A 21353-nucleotide genomic window follows, 5' to 3' on the forward strand; every position below is an offset into this window, starting at 1 on the left:
TAGATATGCTTCAATTTAATGCAAGCTGGAAAAATGGGCTTCATCTACCTAAAGTTCTCTTTACAAAACAGTTCGATAGTGGACAAATAAACATTTTGACAAGCACACAGGCACATAAAGGTTTTTAGAGAACATTTTTGTCACTCTACCAGGCAGTACTGAGAAGCACTGATGCAATCATGTCTCAGTTCAGCCTCAAGGAATTGAACTGATCAGATAATGGCAGTGAAACAAATCACAAAATCATTATAAAGATGTGCAGCAAAAACAAGCAGTGCCACCACCATAGTGGAGCATGCAGAAGATGCAGACAATCTCTCACAGCCCACCCTTCTGCTCCCTGCTTGACTGCAGTGAGACAGGAGCTATAACAGAAGGACCTCGAACCAAATTATGTTCTTTCTACAACATTACTTATTAAGAACACGTATTTTGTGCTGAGACAATTGTAACTTCTTTGAGAAAAATATGATGACATATCATGAAAATACAGATGACGTATGATGAAAATACATATGACATACACATATGACATACACATGACATATGACACATGATGAAAAAGACTGTGGTCATGGAAAAACTGCTTTCAGCGGCGCTTGCTACAAAATCCACAGTAAACAAAGCAACTCGACAGCAATTCCAAATCTAGAAATAAAGCACGGCAACATACTCTCTTTATATAATTGGTCTCCCTTCCTTCTGGATGCATCCCTTGGATCATTTACAATTGCTGATATCCTCCATTTACAAGCAGGAGAGCTTCCTTGAACTTTTTTTCTTACAACATCCTTACTGGAGCAAGCCTCCATTCTGTATCTGTTTCTACAACAGTGATAAGCAGTTGAGAATTGTCTTCAGACATCTAAATGTATTCTGACATGTGCTTCACTACACTGATTTCAGCACGTTTAACACAGAATGTGCCATCTGTGGAGCTTTCTCTAACACGTCCACAATACCACACAGCAGACTGTAAAAAGCTGAATGTTAGTTTTAATTCACTCCTGGATTCATTTATGCCAACTGCATCTCAGACTGAAAAGAGCTTTCACTCAGATAAGTCATAATTATGGACTCTGTTAGCTTTCCAAAGCAGACTGCAACTTTTTCATTTTACTGGTCTCTTAAAGAAGCTCAACTTTGGTCTTTATTTGGGGATGTTATTTCTTATACATGAACAGGCAACAGAGTAGGAAAACAAATTCTTTTCCAGTTCAAATTTTAATTCAAGCCCAGGACACCCAAGCCTAATGATTATTTCCTGTCCTTTTTTCCACCAGGCAACTTTCCAGACAGCTTATACCTCTGCGTGAGGCTGTTATGGTCCAGGTGTGGGACCCAGCATTTAGCCTTGTTGAATGTCATCTGAGATTGGCTGCAGCCTACGCAGATCATTGTAGAACCTTCTTATACTGAAGCTGAAGCAGATAACAGTCTTGTCTAGCTCGATACTGCCCACAAACTTAGTGTGAATACATTCACGATTCTCATCCACATCACTGATAAAAATGCTAAACAAAATTATCCCAAGACCATTCCTGGGGAGCACCACTGGTAACCAACCAGCTTAAACTCCATTCACAATTCTTTGGGCCTGGTCATCCAGCCAGTTCCTCACCAGCTGAACTGCACATCTGACCAATCCATAAGCAGCCAGTTCCTCCAGGAGAATACTGTGGGAAATAGCATCAAACATCTAAACAAAATCCAGATAGACAACATAGAGAGCCTTTCCCTCCTCTACCAAGCAGGTAACCCTGTCACAGATGGACATCAGGTTACCTAAGCAGGTCCCGCCCTTCATAGATCCACACTGGCTGCATCTAATCATTCAGCCGTCCTGTATGTTCTGTTATGGTTACCACTGAATGTGATCTGCTCCATCACCTTCTCTGGTGATCACACTGACAGGCCTGCAATGCCTTGGTCTGATCTTTCTTCTTCCCGTTTGCTAATCTCCATCAATTGGGACAGCTCTAGTTAGTCAAGGACTGCTGGTAAATAACTAAGGATGTCTTGGTGACCTGTGCCACCAGCTACTTCAGTACCCTTGGATGATCCCCTTGGATGGATCCCATAGCTCCTCAGGACTTGTGGATGTTCAAAGTAGTTCACATACAGTTTCCCACTGGAATACAGGAGCTTTGCTTCACTCAATATAAATCAGAAGTCTACATACCCTCATTTTAGCTTATGATACTAGGAAGTCCTCCCAGTGAGAGATCTCACAAGCTCAAGAATCATTTTCTGGGCTTGTTTTTTTATTTGTTGTGAGATTTTCTTTTCCTTTTTTTTTATTTTATTTTTTTTTTTTTGCAAACATGGTGTTCATCAGCAACATCAAAAAAATAATCATCTTTAAAATAGATACAGTCCTCTAGGAAAATTTATTCAGTTAATTTACTGACTAAGCCAATTAAGGCGAAATATATTATTTGGAAATAGAAATGCTTGCACTGAGTACAAGTATTAGCTGACTTAACAGTATATTGTATAAGAAAATGTCCTTTGAAGGCATCTAAGAAAGGTAAAAGCAAAAGAATACAAGCTAAAAAACTGTTTAAGGCAAACAAAGTATTTATTTATTCTTTGTTTCTTAAAAAAAGTATTATTAACAAAATATTTTCTTCACAATTACTTCCATATTTCTGAATAAAGATTTCAGATTGTGTGAGCATGGATAGAAGATATTCTTAGCCATGAAAAACAAATCAGACAAGACCAGAAACTTTTATAAAAAACAGCCCATGACAACAAGAATGCCTTTAAGACTTACAAACGTATAGAAAATGCAGGATAACAAAGCAAGAGATATACATCCCACCATTTTCTAGATCAAATTGTTGACAATTGTAACTTAATAGAGGAAACTAAATAATTTCACGTGTATATGGTATCTGATCTAAAAGCCACAGAAGCAACAATAAATCTGCGTTTTAGCTGGAGATGGATCGCATCTCCGCTACAGAAAAGCTATACATAAAGAAAAAAAAGATAAAAAAAAACGAGGGAAAAGAAAGAAGAAGTTGCTGTTTGGAAAATTGTATTTCAAAAATTCATTAGTCCAGACTTCAACCACCTGGGCATGGACTTGTGCTCTTCAGCAATTTACTGTTACATGTTATCAGAACTAGGCAGCTTCAGTCCTGAGAACTTACTTAAGTACACCAAGCCTTGGTGGTGTGAAGTGTATCACGTAAGCACAGGCCTTATGGAAACATCCACCACAGAAGTTGCCTCCCTACACTGAAACGCACGTACAACATACACATTATGCTGCCAACATGTTTATATTACTAAGAAAAGTAGCTAAACAACAATCCCCATCTTTAGAAAAAGTTACCGAGTAACTAAAATATTAAACATCACACCAAATGCCTTTTAAGGTGTCAAGTAATAGCACATTCCACTTCATAAACTGTTACACTATTATCCTAGTCATAAATACGCTTGTTCTGATTTCCTCTTTTATGAATCATACTGGAAATCACACAGTTATCAAAAACTGGAATTACTCATTTCCGGAAACAACCTTCACTTCTCAAAAAGTAAAATACAGTTTACAAGTAGATTATAAATCTGTGCTGTATCCCCACTTAGAATCAGAATATGTAACTTTTACAATTCCAGGATTAAAACCAGTATTCTTTATGGTCACAGATCAATCTTCTTTCAAACGGTCCGAGGTGGCAAATGTTGTTTGTACATCCCAGCTAGAGCCTTGGCTGCACTGTAGATCATCTGCCGGCGGGACATGCCAGTGAACACCACGTGCCAATCAGTCCTGTTGACGTTCAGTAGGTTCTTCTCAATCACTTCACCCACTGTCACCAACAGGCCCGACCATCTCAGGTTGTAGTCCTGAGGCGTGAGACTCTTAGCCTGTATGACATTTTGAGAAGTAGTTATTCAGAGTATGAAATCAGAACTTTTATTTCTATCTTCACCACTACCAACTTTCAGAAGTATCCTTCTCACGTCACCAGGATTACATGGCAAATAAAAGAATATCAGAATCCACATTTCATACTGCCCCATAATTTAGAACACTACTTAAAAAAGTAACTGCTACCCTCCCAAGATGGATAAATTGTCCCCTTCAAAAGAGAAAAGTAACAAGACACCTGAGTCTGGCAGAAAATGAGTACAGAGCTATACACGAGATCACCAAGGGAGCACATTCTGTAATTCCCTGATGCAGAAGAAAAACAGCAGTATAAGCATCACCACCTTTATCTCTTCTCATGCTCATCCCAGGCACCGACCTCTGGCCACTCTCGTATATAAAGATGAGTAGGTTTCCAGCCTCAGTAAGACTCTTCTGAATATTATTTATTTCTTCACAGAATTGCACTACTGGCCAATTTCTTCATACAGGTTTTCTCTGACAAATAACCGACTTATTGTGTTTCCACTGTATGTACAGCAGACTAAAGTTCATTTACTGCCTTGTAAAATAACAGCATATGTAAGTCTGTGAGAATGTCCACTCTGTTCCAATATGGAAATAATCTGTTACCGAAAAGCACACAAGAGGCAGACTCCTCTGAAAGGGAAAAGTAAATTCAATACTTGTTCTAATTAGTCACAACATACTGTCAGTAAAAAGTAAACGATCTACCTGGAAGTAGGCAATGAATATCTAATTACACTATCTCCATTATGGTCCACATAACAGTCTAACTCTGAAAAGTTACATTCTCTGTGGATTCTGTATAGATACTTTTATCACTGTTCCCATTACTTAAAAGAATAAAACACACCATCAGTGAAAATTATGAGGAACGTAACTGCTTTTCTTATTTCTAATATTCAATCTTTTGTACTGCGAAAAACAAATAACATTTATCATCTAAAGCATGTTTCTCCTCTGTTCTTAGTCATAAACACAATTATAAAATGACTTTTTTTCCCTTTGCCATTTAGATTTTATTTAAAGATATTGTACTGGATTTATACAAAAGTTTCTTGCACAACCCTGAGAGAAACATTGATTCTAGAAGATGCATAACAGGAATAAAGGTAACAAACACGTATGCTGAAGGCAAAAAATCAAAAGGTCAATGATTTGCCATGCGTTATGAATAAATTAATTTAACTATAATTTTTCACTAGTCTTGCTAGTACAAGTCTTAAGGTACACACCTAGGGATCCCAGCAAAAGAAGAACATGGACTTGTTAGAGAGGGTCTAGAAGAGATCATGAGGATGATAAGAGGGCTGGAGCACCTTCTTATCAAGACAGGCTGAGGGAGCTGGGCTTGTTCAGCCTCGAGAGGAGAAGGCTTTGGGGAGACCTCATTGTGGCCTTCCAATATGTGACGGGGGTTTATAAAAAGGGAGATTGAGTTCTATGTAGTCTAATGGTGGTAGGACAAGGCAGAATGGTTTTATACTACAAAAGGGGAGATTTAGATTACATATTACAAAGGAATCCTTTCATCAGAGGGTGGTGAGGCCCTGGCACAGCTGCCCAGAGAAGCTGTGGTGCCCCTTCCCTGGAGGCACTGAAGGCCAGGTTGGATGGGGCCCTGGGCAGCTGAGCTGGTGGGGGGCAGCCCTGCCCACAGCACGGGCTGGGTGGGCTTTAAGGTCCTTTCCAACACAAAACATTCTGTGATTCTATGAAAAAATTACTCTAAAAGTCAATCCATTAAGAACTGCTTTTAAATAACAAAATATATTCTACAAAACAAAAGCAAACGTCAGCTGTGTTCTATGTTAAAAAATTGCTTAATTCGTATCAATGATCTGTAGACTTGTGACAATTTATGCAGTAACTTCACACAGCTGTGCTTATTTTCAGATAGGCAAATACACTGAGGTAAGTGAGCACTGATTAGTAATTTTTCTGAAGCTTCATGTCTTTCTACACCCCTTCTGAGAACACTGTGGAAAACTAGAGCAGTATTTCTTCTGCTGTTACTCATCAGCTTCTCATAGTTCTAACATCTCTGAAAAATAAGAACTAAAGCCAATCAAGTAAATGATCACTCTGTTGGAATTGGTATGACCAAACAAACAACTGCTATCTGTTTTCTCTAAACAGTCCCCATGGATCAAACACTAAACAGGTGTGGTTTTTTTGTTTTGTTTTTTTAATTCCTTACAGAACCAGTAAATTTCTGAACTAATGTATGGCTCATATCTGTCAGGCAACATGCAGTGGGCAAAGTCTGGAGTAATTTCTAGTGCAAGTCCAGGAAACCTAAGTGATCTCATGAAAAAATGCTACTGCTGGTATTTAAAAATCACACTGCTAGCTTATTTCCACAACAGGATGAAACACAATTTTTCCAAGACTTCTATCTTTATAGTTCAGAAAATTCAAACCTTTGTCAGAATAGCACAGGCCAAACAGGATATCTGACTTGCTTTTTAGGTATGACTCTGTTCACAGTGCACAATTCTAGAGACGTACCTACCAGGAATGAGTTCTAGGAACACTAGCTAATACAGTATGCTATCAGTTTGCTGGTAATAAACCACCTAATAGCTAGGTGTTATGAACACTTATTAAAAGCTGAGTCATCTCAGCTCATGCCTAAATGGAATGTTAGCTATTTCACTGAGTTGATAAAACGTGCCTGTGTCCACAATTCACTATTGCATAATTTTGCAGAGATTAGATGAAACTCAAAAACTTCTGCCAAGTAAGTTAAAAAACAAAAAGGAAAGCACATCTTCTGGGTGGGTAAGAGCGCTTACCACATGCACCTGGTGCACTTGTTGAGTGCATCATTTGAGCTGCAAAGCTTTCCCTTCTCACCTGAGGAAGTGAGAGTATCCTTATTTTACCTATTTAAAGATTGGTAAGGTTTATTTTTAGTCACTGAGCCAGAGAGATGGAAGTAGAACAATGATAGAATTATATTCCATTTTGGAGGGATTATTTCTTCTTGAGTAATTTTTTTTTGCTATTATTTCCTATCAGTTAATTTCTTTTCAGAATTCTTTTTAATAGAAAAGTAAAACTAATACTTCCATACGCCAAATTATGCAGAATGAGACTCTGAAACAAAGCTTTCTTTGCCACAAAAGACTAAACACCTCAGGTAGTACATACACATGACTCAGAAGCATGTTTATCTTCATTTCATAAACTAAAAGATTTAAGTGGAGCAACAGTAAGAACTGGCATCATAAAGGTGATTAAAATTGAAGTCTTATGTCTGAACTATGAATCTACCGTTGGTTTAAAAAAAATAATAATCTGAATAATCTCACCTGCTGAACATATTGTAGAGGAACTGGTGTTGCCTGGGTAAAAGCTTCCAGATGAATTCCATGAACCGGGTCCTCAATAATCAGACATCCGATGTCAAACCACCTGCAATAACATGCAAGTTTTCACACTTGAGTACTGAAAATCACTCAGTTTAAAAGCACGTTAATACTCAAATTACACCTCAGCTATTTAGTAAACTCTACTGCACAGGTATTTGTAATAAAGTTTCATGAAGATCTTGTAATTTTAAAGTAAAATTAGTATAAATCATTTTTATTCATATGTAATTACAGTCCATGTGTGTAGATGGGAAATATTAAGACAACTAGAAAGTAGGGAAAGCGGGGGATGCAAGTTACATTATTTTGGACATTTTTGACATAGTCCTTGCAAGAGTGCTTCTCATTACTTTAGCCTTCCCTAACAATTAAAAACCTGGTTTCTCATTCACGATGTATATTTAGAAGACTGTTCTGGTACATCTAACCTTACTATGAACATTTATGTTATTTAGTCACAGGAACAGCTTGGCATCACTCTGAAAAAATGGCAGTGGTTACTGAAGCAGTACCCAAAATATTTCTGTATCTAGCTTGCAAAACATTAAATCATTTCTCCCTGTCAACAAACTGACAACACTGATAAGATCCAAACAAAACTAGAGCAATGCATCAATGACTCACTGTATACAATTCCCAAAACAGTTGTACAGTTGAGATACCAGAGCAGAAACACTCCGGGAAAGCAAAAACACAAAAGCATTGCCAAGAATCACAGAAGAGTTAGAAAGCAAAATACTGCAGTCACTGTTTTATGTGTATAACTTGTATTTTATCCTTTAAAGAGTGGAAAGCAATAATCTTGCTCTTCTGAATAGAAACACAAGACTCCGATTTTAAGAAATGACTGGCAGTCACAACAGCTAAATGTCAGAACAAGAGTGTAGTGCAGCAAATGAGGAAGAAATGCTTCACTCCCACCCTCTTTTATAGGGGGAAACAGCACCGGGATGCACTTCTGATAGAGCACTACTCCTGCCTGCAACTATGAAAGACAGTTGAGACAGCTTCATTGTTGAAGTGCTCTCAATTTATAAAGTAGTTTGAATCTGAAGGGAAACATAACAGAAAAAGAACACTGCAATATTTTCTGCAAATAGTATCCAGCATACGCAGTTGGAAGGGAAGTAATGTCTTTCTGCTCTCTCAATGACTATGACCTATCATTTAACTGCAGAAAAAGTAGGGTCAAAAATAGTTCAAATGTTTTCCATAGCACTGCGCAGGGAAACTTCCAAAATCACCTGTTCAATAAGAATTAAATCATGTGTTAAGTTATTCTATTTCTACTGTAACTGATATTGAAGACTAAAATGTTTGTGGGGCCTGTAAAGCGTGGGCAGAAAAGCTAGCATTTCTTTCAATTACTTGCAGTTCTAAGCCAGCTCAATCATGTTGACTACTTTATGAACAAACAAAAAATATCTGACTAAGGAATTAGTAAATTCAAAAGAAGAGAATAGCAATTATTTTGAAAAAGAAATCTGGTTGTCAGAGTTACTCCTTCATGCACATGATAAAACATCTCAATTGGACTAGATGGAAGTGAACACTAAACAAAAATGAAAATGGTTCCTAATTCTATTTACTGCAGAAAATTCACCATCCATCTTCCACTAAGGATACTAAATGTAACTTTAAAAATGAAGCAAGAGCAGAGAATATTGAAAACAAATGAATCAAGACTCCATCACTTGAAGAAAAACGCAAAGATGGAAAGAGAAAAAAACAACAACAACAACTATTTAATGTTTTGGAAGCTAATTATAAAACAATTAAAAATGACAAAAAGAATGTTATGAAATACAGGTTACAATATACTTGAAAACACAATATTTATATTTGTGGGAAAAAAAATCACAAACTGTACATTCTCAATGAAAGGAAAATGACAATCTTGCATCTGAAAAAGTCATATTACTGCAAATGCCAGAACAGCTCCAAATATGCTCTCTGAATAAAATACAATTTCAGAGCAAGAGAGGAGAGCTCAATCACAAAAGTGAGCAAGCTACTACCGAATTCCAGGTTTTACAACAGCTAATTAATTTTGTCAGCTCAGTACTTGTATAGTATGAAAGAAACAGACAACGATTTTGTCTATTCAGCTATCAAGATGTATGGAAAAAAAGCTGAATACCACCACCAAAATAAAGTCTGATAGAGCAGTACTGAACACAGAGTGTCTCCTGTCTTCTGCTGAGATAGGTACTGCTAGTAACTCCTCGTAGGCCATTGCAAGTCTATAAAGAGCATTCTACTTTCTTTTCTCCTCTCATTGGAATATATTTAAAGTTCTCACTTGTCAGGAAGTAATTCCTCAATGAAGCTTTCCACTGACACAGCAGGCTGTTTTTCATGTATTACTCCTGTCCGACGCAAGCTGTCTATCCTTTCCTGGGCTCCCTGAAAAGCAAGTCTCTTCAAAAAAAAAGCACAGCACAGTACTTGCAGACAAATGCAAAGAACAACAACTGAATGTATTTTTCAAGTTAAAATATGAGAGGTTTGAAAAAATAAAACAGCACTGAAAAAATAAATTCAGAATGGAACCCCCAGCAGTTAAAAAAAGTTGTAAGACTCATTTGTTATTTTTTTCATGAAAAAGATCTACATTAGCTTTGGAATTCTTTGCATGCTGTAGCTGTAACAAATTTCACTACTAGTTAAAGCATAAACATATATTCCTGTTACTCCCACTGCCATTTCTGCAGCATAAGATTTGTCTGTTCTGAATCCTTTACCAGGATTGTAAGACTAAAGCAGAACCTGTTACCAAGCCTGTTATCACTCTCAGGCTGTAATGAAAATACTACCATGACACAGCAGTAGAAATACATAGAGAAAACATGCGGCTTCGTGCTGCTGTGAACACTGCCACATCAGTTAGGAGAGATTACTTCATTATTAATAAGTGGATAATTTTCTTATATTTAAGAAACAGAATGCTAAATAGTTTTTTTGCAGCATTTTTGGTTATTGGTCAGCAAGTGGTTCCACCTATACACCTTATATTTATATTCTGGGTATTTTTGAATCTCGTGAAACACTCTTTGTTAACCCTTTCTGCACAGTGAATTCTCATTTTTTAAGGATTATTATTCTTAATTATCCTTATTATTATCTGTTTGGGAAGATTCCTGTGACGTTGATCAAGCTATCTTTCATCTGCTGAATTAATAGGGAGGCAGCCAATGAAACTGTAAGTAGGTTTACAAAACTATTCTTCATCTGTTGTAAGTATATTTACAGCAATAAATTAAAACTTGTTTCAGCAAGCCACTTCACAACAATCCAACGATCACAAAATGCAGCGGTTTGCTTACCTTACAAGTTGATCTCCCTTCACGTAGTCAGATTCCTTAAGGTAAACGTTTTTACAATCTCTCTTTTCACTGGAGATGCTTCAGCATTATTACCTATTGACTTACTTTTAAACCTGCAGCATAGCCCACAGGTTGGGGTGCGATGTTAGACGGTGCAGCCTCTCCAGTAACAACAGCCATCCCAAAGACTTCCTGAAAGGCATCTCTAATTGCTGCAACTTTTACTTCCTTATTAGAAGTAACCACTATGTCTAGTTCTCCACCAGTTTCTTTAAAAAAACAAACAAAAAACATATTTAGTGTACATATGTATTTCTCTATATTCATATTAAAGCTAGTTCAAATATACCCCACATCTGAAGTGTATGCTTCACTTGGTATTTTCCTTCTCATACATAGCACAAAAGTTGTTTCATGAAGCAGGCATAAATTAGGAAGAGTTAGATGATGAGCTGAGAGATTTATAGGTTAAAAAACAAACAAACACAAAAAGAACAATAGGAACTTGGAGATGTGCAGTACCCTAAAAAAAAAAAGGAGACCCTTCAATGACAGCTAATGGATTTAGGACAATAACTCAAAACGTTTATTTCTAGGGATGTTTTGTCATTTTGGGAAGCAGTAAGAAGTGTTGATGTGATATGGAAATTCTTTCTTACAAAAGCAAGGAAGAACACAGATTCAGTTAATAGAATCCAGTGAACAACTGTCAAATTTTGTAAACTTTTAAGTGATCACATTACTTCCTCCTAGTGTTTGGACTGCAAAATTCTAACACTTTCCTGTTGCTCACCTTCCTTCCCACAACTCTTTTTCAGTTAGTAGCATTTTTAGTTATTAAACATCCATGGATCCAAGAAATTGTTAATACTTCTAAAGAATTTCCATATGAAAAGGATGAGTTCCATGAAGAATAATGAGTTTTCACTAAGTTTTTTTTTTTTTAATAATAAAACAAAACCATTTCATGAATTAAAAGAAATCTAAGAACATTTCTAAAGACTCATGAATTCAGTTGTACCTCACAGCTGTCTATCACAGCTAGGTAATTTTTACTGTCAAACTTACTACATGCAAAATTATCTCAGAAAACTTATCAGCACTTTAACAAGGATTCTTAAAAACAGCTTGAACTTTTTTCAAACATTGCATGTCAGAGTAAGTAAATTGCATCAGCACGTTTAAGTGACTGCAATAAACACGTGGACAGTATGTCCACATGCATTAAAAGCAACAGGTCAGGACATGCCTTTCTTCATCTTTAGTCCATTGGCTGTGAATGATAATTGAGCCCAAAGGGAACAGACTACAGTGAGTCACCAGCTCTGTGGTCATTTATTAAACAGCACCTCCTGTAGCTTCTGCTCAAACAGAATGTTGGTCTGACACAAATGCTTCAGGGACTGGGGAATCTCTCCAAGGAAAGGAGGACAAGCAGCAACTCTTCAGCATAGAGAAGACGAGGCTCACAGGACCTCATTCATGTATACAAATAAATGACAGAAAGGTACAATGGTGACACAGTGAGTCTCTTTTCAGAGGTGTTCAGAGCCAGGACAAGAGGCAATGGGCATAAGCTGAAACACTAATGGTTGCTCCTGAACATCAGCAATGTTCAGGAGAGCAATGGCACAGGTTACCCAGAGAGGTTGTGGAGCCTCCCTCTTTGGATACCTTCAAAACCCACTGGGACACAGTTCTTGGCACATGGTTCTAATGATCCCTTTTCGAGCTGAGGGTTTGGACAAGAAGACCTCAACAAGTTCCTTCCAACCTAAAACAATCTATGATTTTGTCATCCAAGGGTGCATTTCTTCAACAAGAGCAGCAAATTAGTAAAGAAACAGACTTTTAACCTGTCATTACCAAGACCTTGTGACTTAACAAAACCCAGTTAAACTACACCTGAAAGAAAAAAAGAGCAAAGCCCAGTGGTTTTGCTAAACACTGAATTCCACCTCATTACATCTGCTGATGGGTCCACAGTCTTTATCTCAAGCTAAGAAAAAAATCCTAGCTCCACATCAGCCCTCCAAAGGAAAAAAGAAAAAAAAAGCTTGATGCCTAAATTTCAAAGAAAAGAAGAAACAAACATTTTATTCTTTGGCTCATATTACTCAGTAGACTTTGATTACAGGAAATATCTTCGCTTAATGAAGAATTGCCAGAAATGTCAGAATAGTAATACAACATATATAACTTCTTTTTAGGGTTGGAAGCTTTCTTGTTTTTTTACATATCCGCTAATTTTACTGAATGGAATTGTATGTACACACCATTGAATTCTGGAGCAGTTATTCTAAGCACGGAAAAACAATGACAGTAAATACATTAAGGAATCTATTTTCTCATCGATTTTTTCTTCACAGAAATCAAGCTAACTAAATGTGCTTTTGCTGAAATTCGTCCTGTTTGCATGCTCCTGGGATAGAAAATCTGCTGATGAAATTTTAAAGCAACTACTGAAAACTATCCCATAACATATGTAATAAGCTACTGCATACTAGCTTAGGAATAGTAACTAAGAAACTCCTGCTTGTGTTCCACACAAGTATAGATTATGTTCATCACATATCATGAGTATATCCTTGTTCGACACAGATACTACAGAAAAAAAGTAAAGATATTACAGCATTAAATGAAATGAATGAATCTGTCACGCATAACAATAATACAAAAATATGAAAACCCGAAATGTAAGAATTTCATTGATCCAGAGACAGAACTGCCACACCAACTTAAACTAAAGTCCCTATATACAGGAAATTGCACTGCATCTTTCGTGCTATAAACTGTCAGTTCCACAGAAAATTTAAGATTCCTTGTCCTTTTTTGTCATAAAAATAATGATTTTTATGCTTATAATGTGACAAAACATTTACTATACAGACAGAAAATTTCCATTCCGTGTGCTTGCCTTAGACTGAGATACTTACAATGAACCAGTGAAATAGTTCAGCCGTTTTCCAGTAAGAGATTAGTGGAGTAGTATTTGTGCACGTGAAAATATTCTTTTAACTAACCTCATCAAGAGGCTTTGGTACTTCCAGTCTTTGGCATGAGGAATCTGAAATTGCTTCAAATTGCAGCAATGAAGTGAGAGCAGAGAGAATGGGGCCTCTTGCTATTGAGGGAAAGACTTCCACTGATTCCAAAATTTTGCTAAGTTTACAAATCTCTGTCCTAATTCCATAAAGTGCAGCTACAAAATAAATGCAGTATAACAAGAATCTAGATTTACGCAGCTACCTTCCTTTCCAACATCCAGAGAACTTTGAGATAACTGCTGAACTTGCTTCCTCTGAGTATTAGAAGAAAATGAATTATTAAAATGACTTCCTTCTGTACATACTGCTTCTCCTGTCCAATGAATACTGTGTCAAAGTACAAAAATGTCATTGCATTCTGACAGATCTCACTAGTGAGCTGCTGGGAGGTATTCACTTAGATTTAAGATCATAGAATCACAGAATGGCCTGTGTTGAAAAGGACCACAATGATCATCCAGTTTCAACCCTCTTGCTATGTGCAGGGTCACCAACCACCAGATCACGCTGCCCAGAGCCACATCCAGCCTGGCCTTGAATGCCTCCAGGGATGGGGCATCCACAACCTCCTCAGGCAACCATTCCCCCTTCTCCTATCACTATTCACCTTTGAAATCAGCCGTTGCCCCTCCTGTTTATAAGCTCCTTTCAAGCACTGGAAGGCCACAATGAGGTCTCACTGGAACCTTCTCTTCTCCAACTAAGCAATCTCAGTTAACTCAACCTTCCTCATAGCAGAGGTGCTCCCAGCCCTCTGATCATCTCAGTGCCCTCCTCTGGACCCTCTCCAAGAGCTCCACGTCCTTCCTGTACTGGGGACCTGTACAGGCCTGGACGCAGTGCTGTAGATGGGGCCTCACAAGAGCCGAGTAGAGGGGAACAATCACCTCCCTCTCCCTGTTGGCCATTCCTCTTTTAGTGCAGCCCAGAACACAGTTGGCCTTCTGGGCTGTAAGCACACACTGCTGGCTCATGTCCAGCTTCTCATCCACCAGGACCCCCAAGTCCTTCTTCACAGAGCTGCTCTCAAGGAGATCTTCCCCTAGTCTGTATAAATACCTGGGATTGCTCTGATCCAAGTGCAGCACCCTGCACTTGGCCTTATTGAACCTCATTAGGTTTTCATGGGCCCACTTCTCCAGCCTATTCAGGTCTCTCTGGATGAAAAAAACCACCATCCTGGACAAGTTATGTCTTCACTTACGTATTTTAATGAAATAGAAACCTTACATCACTTACAATCTACTTTAGAAAAAACAAAAATTGCAGAATACCATGAAGTTTCTCCCTCTTAGTAATTCTCAAAGTTCAGTTGAAATATCGTGCTTTTTCTTCCAGGCTCAGCACTCATAAATGCTCAGCAGGTTTCACTGAACTGTTTTTAAAAATTTTAACTTTCCTACTCATTTGATTCACTTTAAATTTGCTACATTCCCTAAAAAGAAAATAAATAAATAAATAAATAAATACTGCCAGTGAAACACATCAAAATTGGAACAAAGTCTCTAGAGTCATATAAATACCTTTATTTTACCAATCTGCCAATCTTTTGACTTGTTTTAATATTAATGTGTAATTTTACAAAAAATTAAAATAGGTGATCCAATAGGATTGATACACAGAATAATTTAAACTTCATAACACTTACATAGAGACACAGTGGGAGAAAAAAGTATGGAACAAAGAGATTATACAGAAGACCCTGTCACCAATTTTTTTTATTTGTTATTTCCTCACTATTCACAATTTGTATTAAAAGGGCATTGCTATGCCAGTAAATGAACTACAGTGAAATACTGAAGCCAAATGAACCTAAAGACACAAATAAAAGAAATGAATCTCCAGAGTAAGTGGTTCATTGGACAATATGCTTAAGAAATCAGTACAATATTCTGCCTTTGAATTAGCATACTGCATACAGGAACTTCAACTGTGTAAGCAGCATGCTATTAAATTAACCTATTATTTGCATATGTTATGTAATGGCTTGTCACAAATACTTACTGATATATGGAACCATGCCGGGATCCAGTGTTGTGATCATGGACTCCACTGAATGTTTGGTTTTATCCAGAACAGACTTTACCATGGGATTCTCAGCTACACCCTGCATTTAATCAGACAGATTTCCATGTTACAGTTACAAAGCAAACAAACAACTCTCTTCAAATCTTGTCTTGCCTTTTTCTTACCACATTTACCTTTTTTAACAACTAGTGTATCTCACTCATCAGTGTGTAATGCTACAGGAGAAGACTATCACTGCACAACTCTTCGGGTACAACATACACTTGATACAATCTCTACCATCTCTACCATCTCTTCTGCATTAATGCATTTCTCAGATGACTTGAAAAGAAACATCTTCAACAGCAGTGATGGGCAACACACTTGATCTAGTCCTGTTCTGGGACAAGAAGCCCTGAGCATTTAGTGAGGTTGCAGGTTTCCAAAGCTAACTACAGGCATGGTAAGCCCACACAGCTAGATTTAGATTGTGCTAACTTAAGCCAAGGAGGTCTCTTTTCTACCCTTCCTAAAGACAATGCGATCTATTTTTGAATCCATTACTAAAAAATATTTCTAGGGCAATTAAGCTGAAAGCTTATAAATAGATTCTAAACAATATGGAAAAAATGCTCTGTACACTCCAGCCAAATCATAGGTGGAGCTGCTGACAAACCCTGAAGATGATTAAATATAAATACATATGCTACCCTACGTCTTGCAAGCAGTTTTAATGATTGTCTGCATCTCTTCACAAGTTTATTTAGAGCCAGGTAAGGTCACAGGATGAAAAAAAGACAGCAGTGCTGAGTAACTGACAGATAAAGCCCGAAAACCAATTTACTGAAACCTTTTATAAAATTTCTTCAGTAGACTGACTCTTTAAAGTGTAACATTTAAACTGCATATGATTACATTTGCTTCACTACAGGACAAGCATTACACATGGTAGCACTGTGTATGCCTTCTTTTCAACAAGCACTTGCTTAGTATACAAACATATATTTTCACTAAGTCCAGAATCAGAGAAGTTTTAATCATCCCTGAACAACTTCTCCTTAGTGAGGCTTCTTTCCCATAGGTATGACATAGGTATTCCCGCAGACAGAGGGTGGTGGTCAATGGCTCTATGTCCAGGTGGAGGCCGGTAACAAGTGGTGTCCCCCAAGGGTCTGTCTTGGGACCGGTGCTCTTTAACATCTTTATTAATGACATCGATGAGGGAATTGAGTGCACCCTCAGCAAGTTTGCTGACGACACCAAGCTGAGTGGTGCGGTTGATACGGTGGAAGGAAGGGATGCCATTCAGAGGGACCTCGACAGGCTGGAGGGCTGGGCTCGGGTGAACCTGATGAGGTTCAACACGGCAAAGTGCAGGGTTTTGCATTTGGGCCGGAAGAACCCCAGGCACCTGTACAGGCTGGGAGGAGCGGTCCTTGAGAGCAGCTCGGCAGAGAAGGACCTGGGGGTCCTGATGGACAAGAGACTGAATATGAGCCAGCAGTGCGCTCTGGCAGCTCGAAAGGCAAATGGGATCCTGGGCTCCATCAGGAGAGGGGTGGCCAGCAGGGACAGGGAGGTGATGTGTAGAGGTGTCCCTCTCTACTCGGCTCTTGTGAGGCCCCACCTGGAGTACTGTGTCCAGGTGTGGAGCCCTCAGTACAAGAAAGACATTGAGATTTTGGAAAGGGTCCAGAGGAGGGCGACTAAGATGATCAGGGGGCTGGAGCACCTCCCCTATGAGGACAGGCTGAGGGAGCTGGGCTTGTTCAGCCTGGAGAAGAGAAGGCTGCGGGGTGACCTCATTGCAGCCTATCAATACCTGAAGGGAACCTACACCCAGGAGGGGAGTAAACTCTTCAAAAGGGCTGACAACAGCAGGACTAGGGGAAATGGTTTTAAGTTGAAGGAGGGAAGATTTAGGTTGGATGTTAGGGGGAAGTTCTTTACTAGGAGAGTGGTTAGGCCCTGGAACGGGCTGCCCAGGGAGGTTGTGGATGCCCCGTCCTTGGACGTGTTTAAGGCCAGGCTGGACGGGGTCCTGGGCAACCTGATCTGAATGTGTATGTTTGGTGGCCCTGCTAGGCAGGGGGGTTGGAACTACATGATCCTTGGGGTCCCTTCCAACCCGGGTGATTCTGTGATTCTGTGATTCTGTATGAATACTATTTCTTTGTTGCAAGCTTAACAGAGGGAAAAAAAAAAAATCACAATCCTACATCTACTGAGATATTACAGAATGACTAATAATTATTAATTTCCTCACATCTCACAGTGAAATAGTTCACTATTGAGTCTCACCACTGAGCAGAACACTAAGTCTGGTTACAGAATTTGGTGAAGAAAATTAAACAATTACTCATGCTAGTATAATGGAAGTTTTGGAGCCAGAGCCCACAGCAACTGTTTCCCTGTCAACGCACACAACCCCAGAAACTTTTCTGAATGGTAGCATCCATCTGCTGATATCTAAGTTCTTGTGATTTCTCATTTACCCACAAGATGCCTTCAAGGACAAGACCAGCAATATTTCTCCCTCAGTTCCCTCACAGTTTGAAAGCTTGAATGTTGTTTTAAAAAGAACTGAGGGAATGCTACGAGATCCTCAGAAACATTTGTAGTAACAAGTTCCAGGTCTGGAGTCAAGACTTCTACAAATACTTGCAGCCTGGCTGCCTAACTAGTAATTATAATATACTGTCCCTACAGATTATCAGGTTCCTGAAAAGCTGGAGTTGTTTCTGCTCCTGTGCAGACTGCCTTTATGGTCATTGGTCTATCACAAAGCAGGGACAAATAATCTACATTTTTCTATCAACGAAGAGCACAAAGTTGTCACAACACTGTGAACTGTAATGCAATTAGATTTGGAATTTCTATCAAGTTGATGCTAAGTCAACAGAAATCCAAACAGATGGAGAATCTTCCATATTGGCAAACTGCAAATACAAATCTCTTGAAAATTCAGGTACTGTCTCAATTGCTCAACAAGTACTCAAGATGTGGGGTGTGGTGATTACATTAGTATCAACTTTGTTTCTGATACACTATATGCCAACCAATCTTGGAACTTATATGTAAGACTGCCATCTTAGACAGATTCAGGGAACTGAAATAGTCTCATCCTATCCCAATCCAACAATCTGTCAATTTTAGATTCTTTTAAGCACTATCTAATTTAAAGGAAATCTTTAAGAAAGGTAAATGATTTGTTAAAAACACCAGAGATAAAAAAAGCACAAAGTTAAGACTAGTTCCATAATAGAAACAAGGTAACTGTAACAAGGTGCTGTAACTATGATGCTAGTTCATCAGCACTGAATCCAGGATGCATTTCTGCAGTCATTACTTATTAGCCTCCCAGATTTCATCTGATCTTTAGAAAACAAGAGTGCTAACACACTGAGAACATTATGGCTCAATCATAATTAACAATTCCCCAATCTCCGACCTACATACATCTTACAGTTAGTAAGAAGTCACAACTCCTTGTGAATGGTAACAAATGAAAAAAAAAACAAACAACGTACCTTTATAAACCCCCACAGACCTCCAGCAGGTGCTCCACTCTGGGCAGCAGACACTCTGGGGTCTTCATGCTCCTCAGGAAAAGTGATTGCAGAACCACTTCCCGTTCCAGAAGCCAAAGGTGATGAGAAAGATGCTTGTTGAGTAATAGGATCTGCCAAAACACCTAGCAAGAAGGAGAAATAAAACACAAATGTTCATTTATTTTGCTGTACTATACTTGTTAAAATGCAGCAGCTGGCATTGTTTAATAGGAAATTGTGCAGGAAGAATAAAAGAATACTGGGCAGATTTGCTTCATTTCTTGAAGGTCCCAGAACAATTCTGCTTGTTAAAAGTTAGCAGATATAACCACTGTAAACACGTTCAAACAATGTCTACCAATAGAATTGAGAATGCCTGTACATCACATGTGAAATTAAACAATGTTTTCTTTCTTAGCAGGTTAGTTTAATAATGATACTTTTTATTGTACTCAGATATTCACTAGAGCCCTCTGCAGAGGAAAAAGAGAAATGGGTGTTGCTCTTTGAACAAAGAGACAGGAATGTTCTCATACATAATAAAAAGAGGTAGGAAAATTTCTAACCCTGCACACTGGAAAACAGTAGCAATAGAAAGAGGAGCAAACAACCAAAAATCTTTACATATTTTAAAGAAGACAAAAGAAAAACAATAGAAATATCCAGCATTTTCCAACACAAGAAATCAAGAGTTATTTTTATCTTATATTACCCAAATGAGAGGTCTTTATAAACATTTGCCTAATACAGACCACTTAAAGGAGATATCACCAGCATCAGTAAAACCATGGCCTGATATCCAACAGCCAAGTTTCCATTCCACTAGCAAAAATGACATCAGTTCAGCAACTACAGCAACCATTTGCATAAAAGATGTTTATTTTTAGCTGCCCTAATGCAATTTAGTGACTGGAAACAAGAAAACAGAAGCTGGTCTCATGGGAAGAGCAGTTTACTATAGATAAATTATATATGAGATTACAGCCTGAGATACTGCTACAATGGCTAGAATTGATTCTCTGTTCATGTTCAGCTGACTTTCCTGTGCAAGATAACAAAAAACACAGCTCTCAAAAAATGTTTTTTCTGTAAGTCTAGATACTAGTAGAACTCAGCAAAAGGGAACTCTGTTCCAGACCATGTCTGTGTTCTAAAGGCTACTCTCTCTTCTGCCACGTGCAGCTACATTAATTAAATGTAGCTGGAATACTAAGAATTTGAACTTGTAGGATTCCAGCAGAGTGGTGGAAAAAAACACCCAAGAGATCCCTCATTCTGTCTCTCTCATCAATATAAAAGCATACAAACGAAAAGGTAAACAAACAAACAAAAAGTTACCTGTAACTGGAGGTGCAGAATATGATGGCATCAGTGGGCTTTGTGGTGCTCGACCAGCATGACCTCTGGTAATATCATAGGTTGAAGACAGGGAAAATCCTGAAATGGGTGGACCAGTGGGAGGTACAGAAAGACCAGAACCAGTTGTGGAGCTTAGTGGAGGAGGTGCAGAGAACTGGGGCAGAGAGGTACTAAAAGCTGAAGAGGTAACAGGAGCTGGGGCAGGAGCCAGAGGTGGAGCAATAGTAGAAACTGCTGCAGAAGGCACGAATGAAGGTGTAGCTGAAGTCATTATAGGAGGAGGAAGCAGAGCCACTGCAGCTGGCAAAGGTGGAGAGTATGCCGGAGATGATATGCTTGGTGTAGCAAGCGGACTGGATAAAGCTGGGAGAGAGAAGAAGAAAAAAAACATTTTAGAAGTATTAAGCCTTAGCCTAACTGATTCAGTTAGAGAATTGGTTAGGTTTTTACAAGCAAGTTTTGAAATCATCTGCTTTTTGCCCTTCAAAGGAAATTTTAGTTCTGCATAAATGTGCAAAAAAACATTGACTTCAATCAATTCCTAGTAACAGTATTATGTAAGCCATGTAGCTTTGCATTACTCTATTTGCCTTAAGCTAGGAAGATGAGCTAGCATTTGTCTACTGAATTAACAGTTGCTGAAGGTTGCCTCAGAAATTTATAGCTAGCACCATTCTTCCTGAAATGTAATATCACTCATCTAAATACTATCAGTATGTACCAGAAACAGTAATTGGGCACACGCACAGTTGATTTGGGTAGAAAAGGACCTA

General features: G+C 38.4%; 1 protein-coding gene across 6 annotated transcripts in view; it reads right to left on the minus strand.

Annotated features, from left to right (window-relative positions):
* Positions 1-2578: 2578 nt before the first annotated feature.
* The window catches only part of PRRC1 (proline rich coiled-coil 1), a 28652-nt gene continuing 9877 nt past the window's right edge, over positions 2579-21353 (minus strand). For 5 of the 6 annotated variants that reach the window (XM_048932302.1, XM_048932301.1, XM_048932299.1 and 2 more), the window contains 7 exons: positions 20560-20943; positions 19201-19364; positions 15668-15770; positions 10722-10885; positions 9593-9696; positions 7231-7333; positions 2579-3885 (listed from right to left, as the gene is read on the minus strand). In XM_048932302.1, coding sequence (XP_048788259.1) covers positions 3676-3885; positions 7231-7333; positions 9593-9696; positions 10722-10885; positions 15668-15770; positions 19201-19364; positions 20560-20943 — 1232 coding nt within the window. In that variant the 3' untranslated portion in view covers positions 2579-3675. Of the gene's footprint in view, positions 4550-7230; positions 7334-9592; positions 9697-10721; positions 10886-15667; positions 15771-19200; positions 19365-20559; positions 20944-21353 lie in introns of all 6 variants that reach the window. The other variant, XM_048932305.1, reaches the window with a different exon arrangement.

Source organism: Lagopus muta, chromosome Z, assembly GCF_023343835.1.
Source record: "Lagopus muta isolate bLagMut1 chromosome Z, bLagMut1 primary, whole genome shotgun sequence".
Classification (NCBI taxonomy): Eukaryota; Metazoa; Chordata; class Aves; order Galliformes; family Phasianidae; genus Lagopus; species Lagopus muta.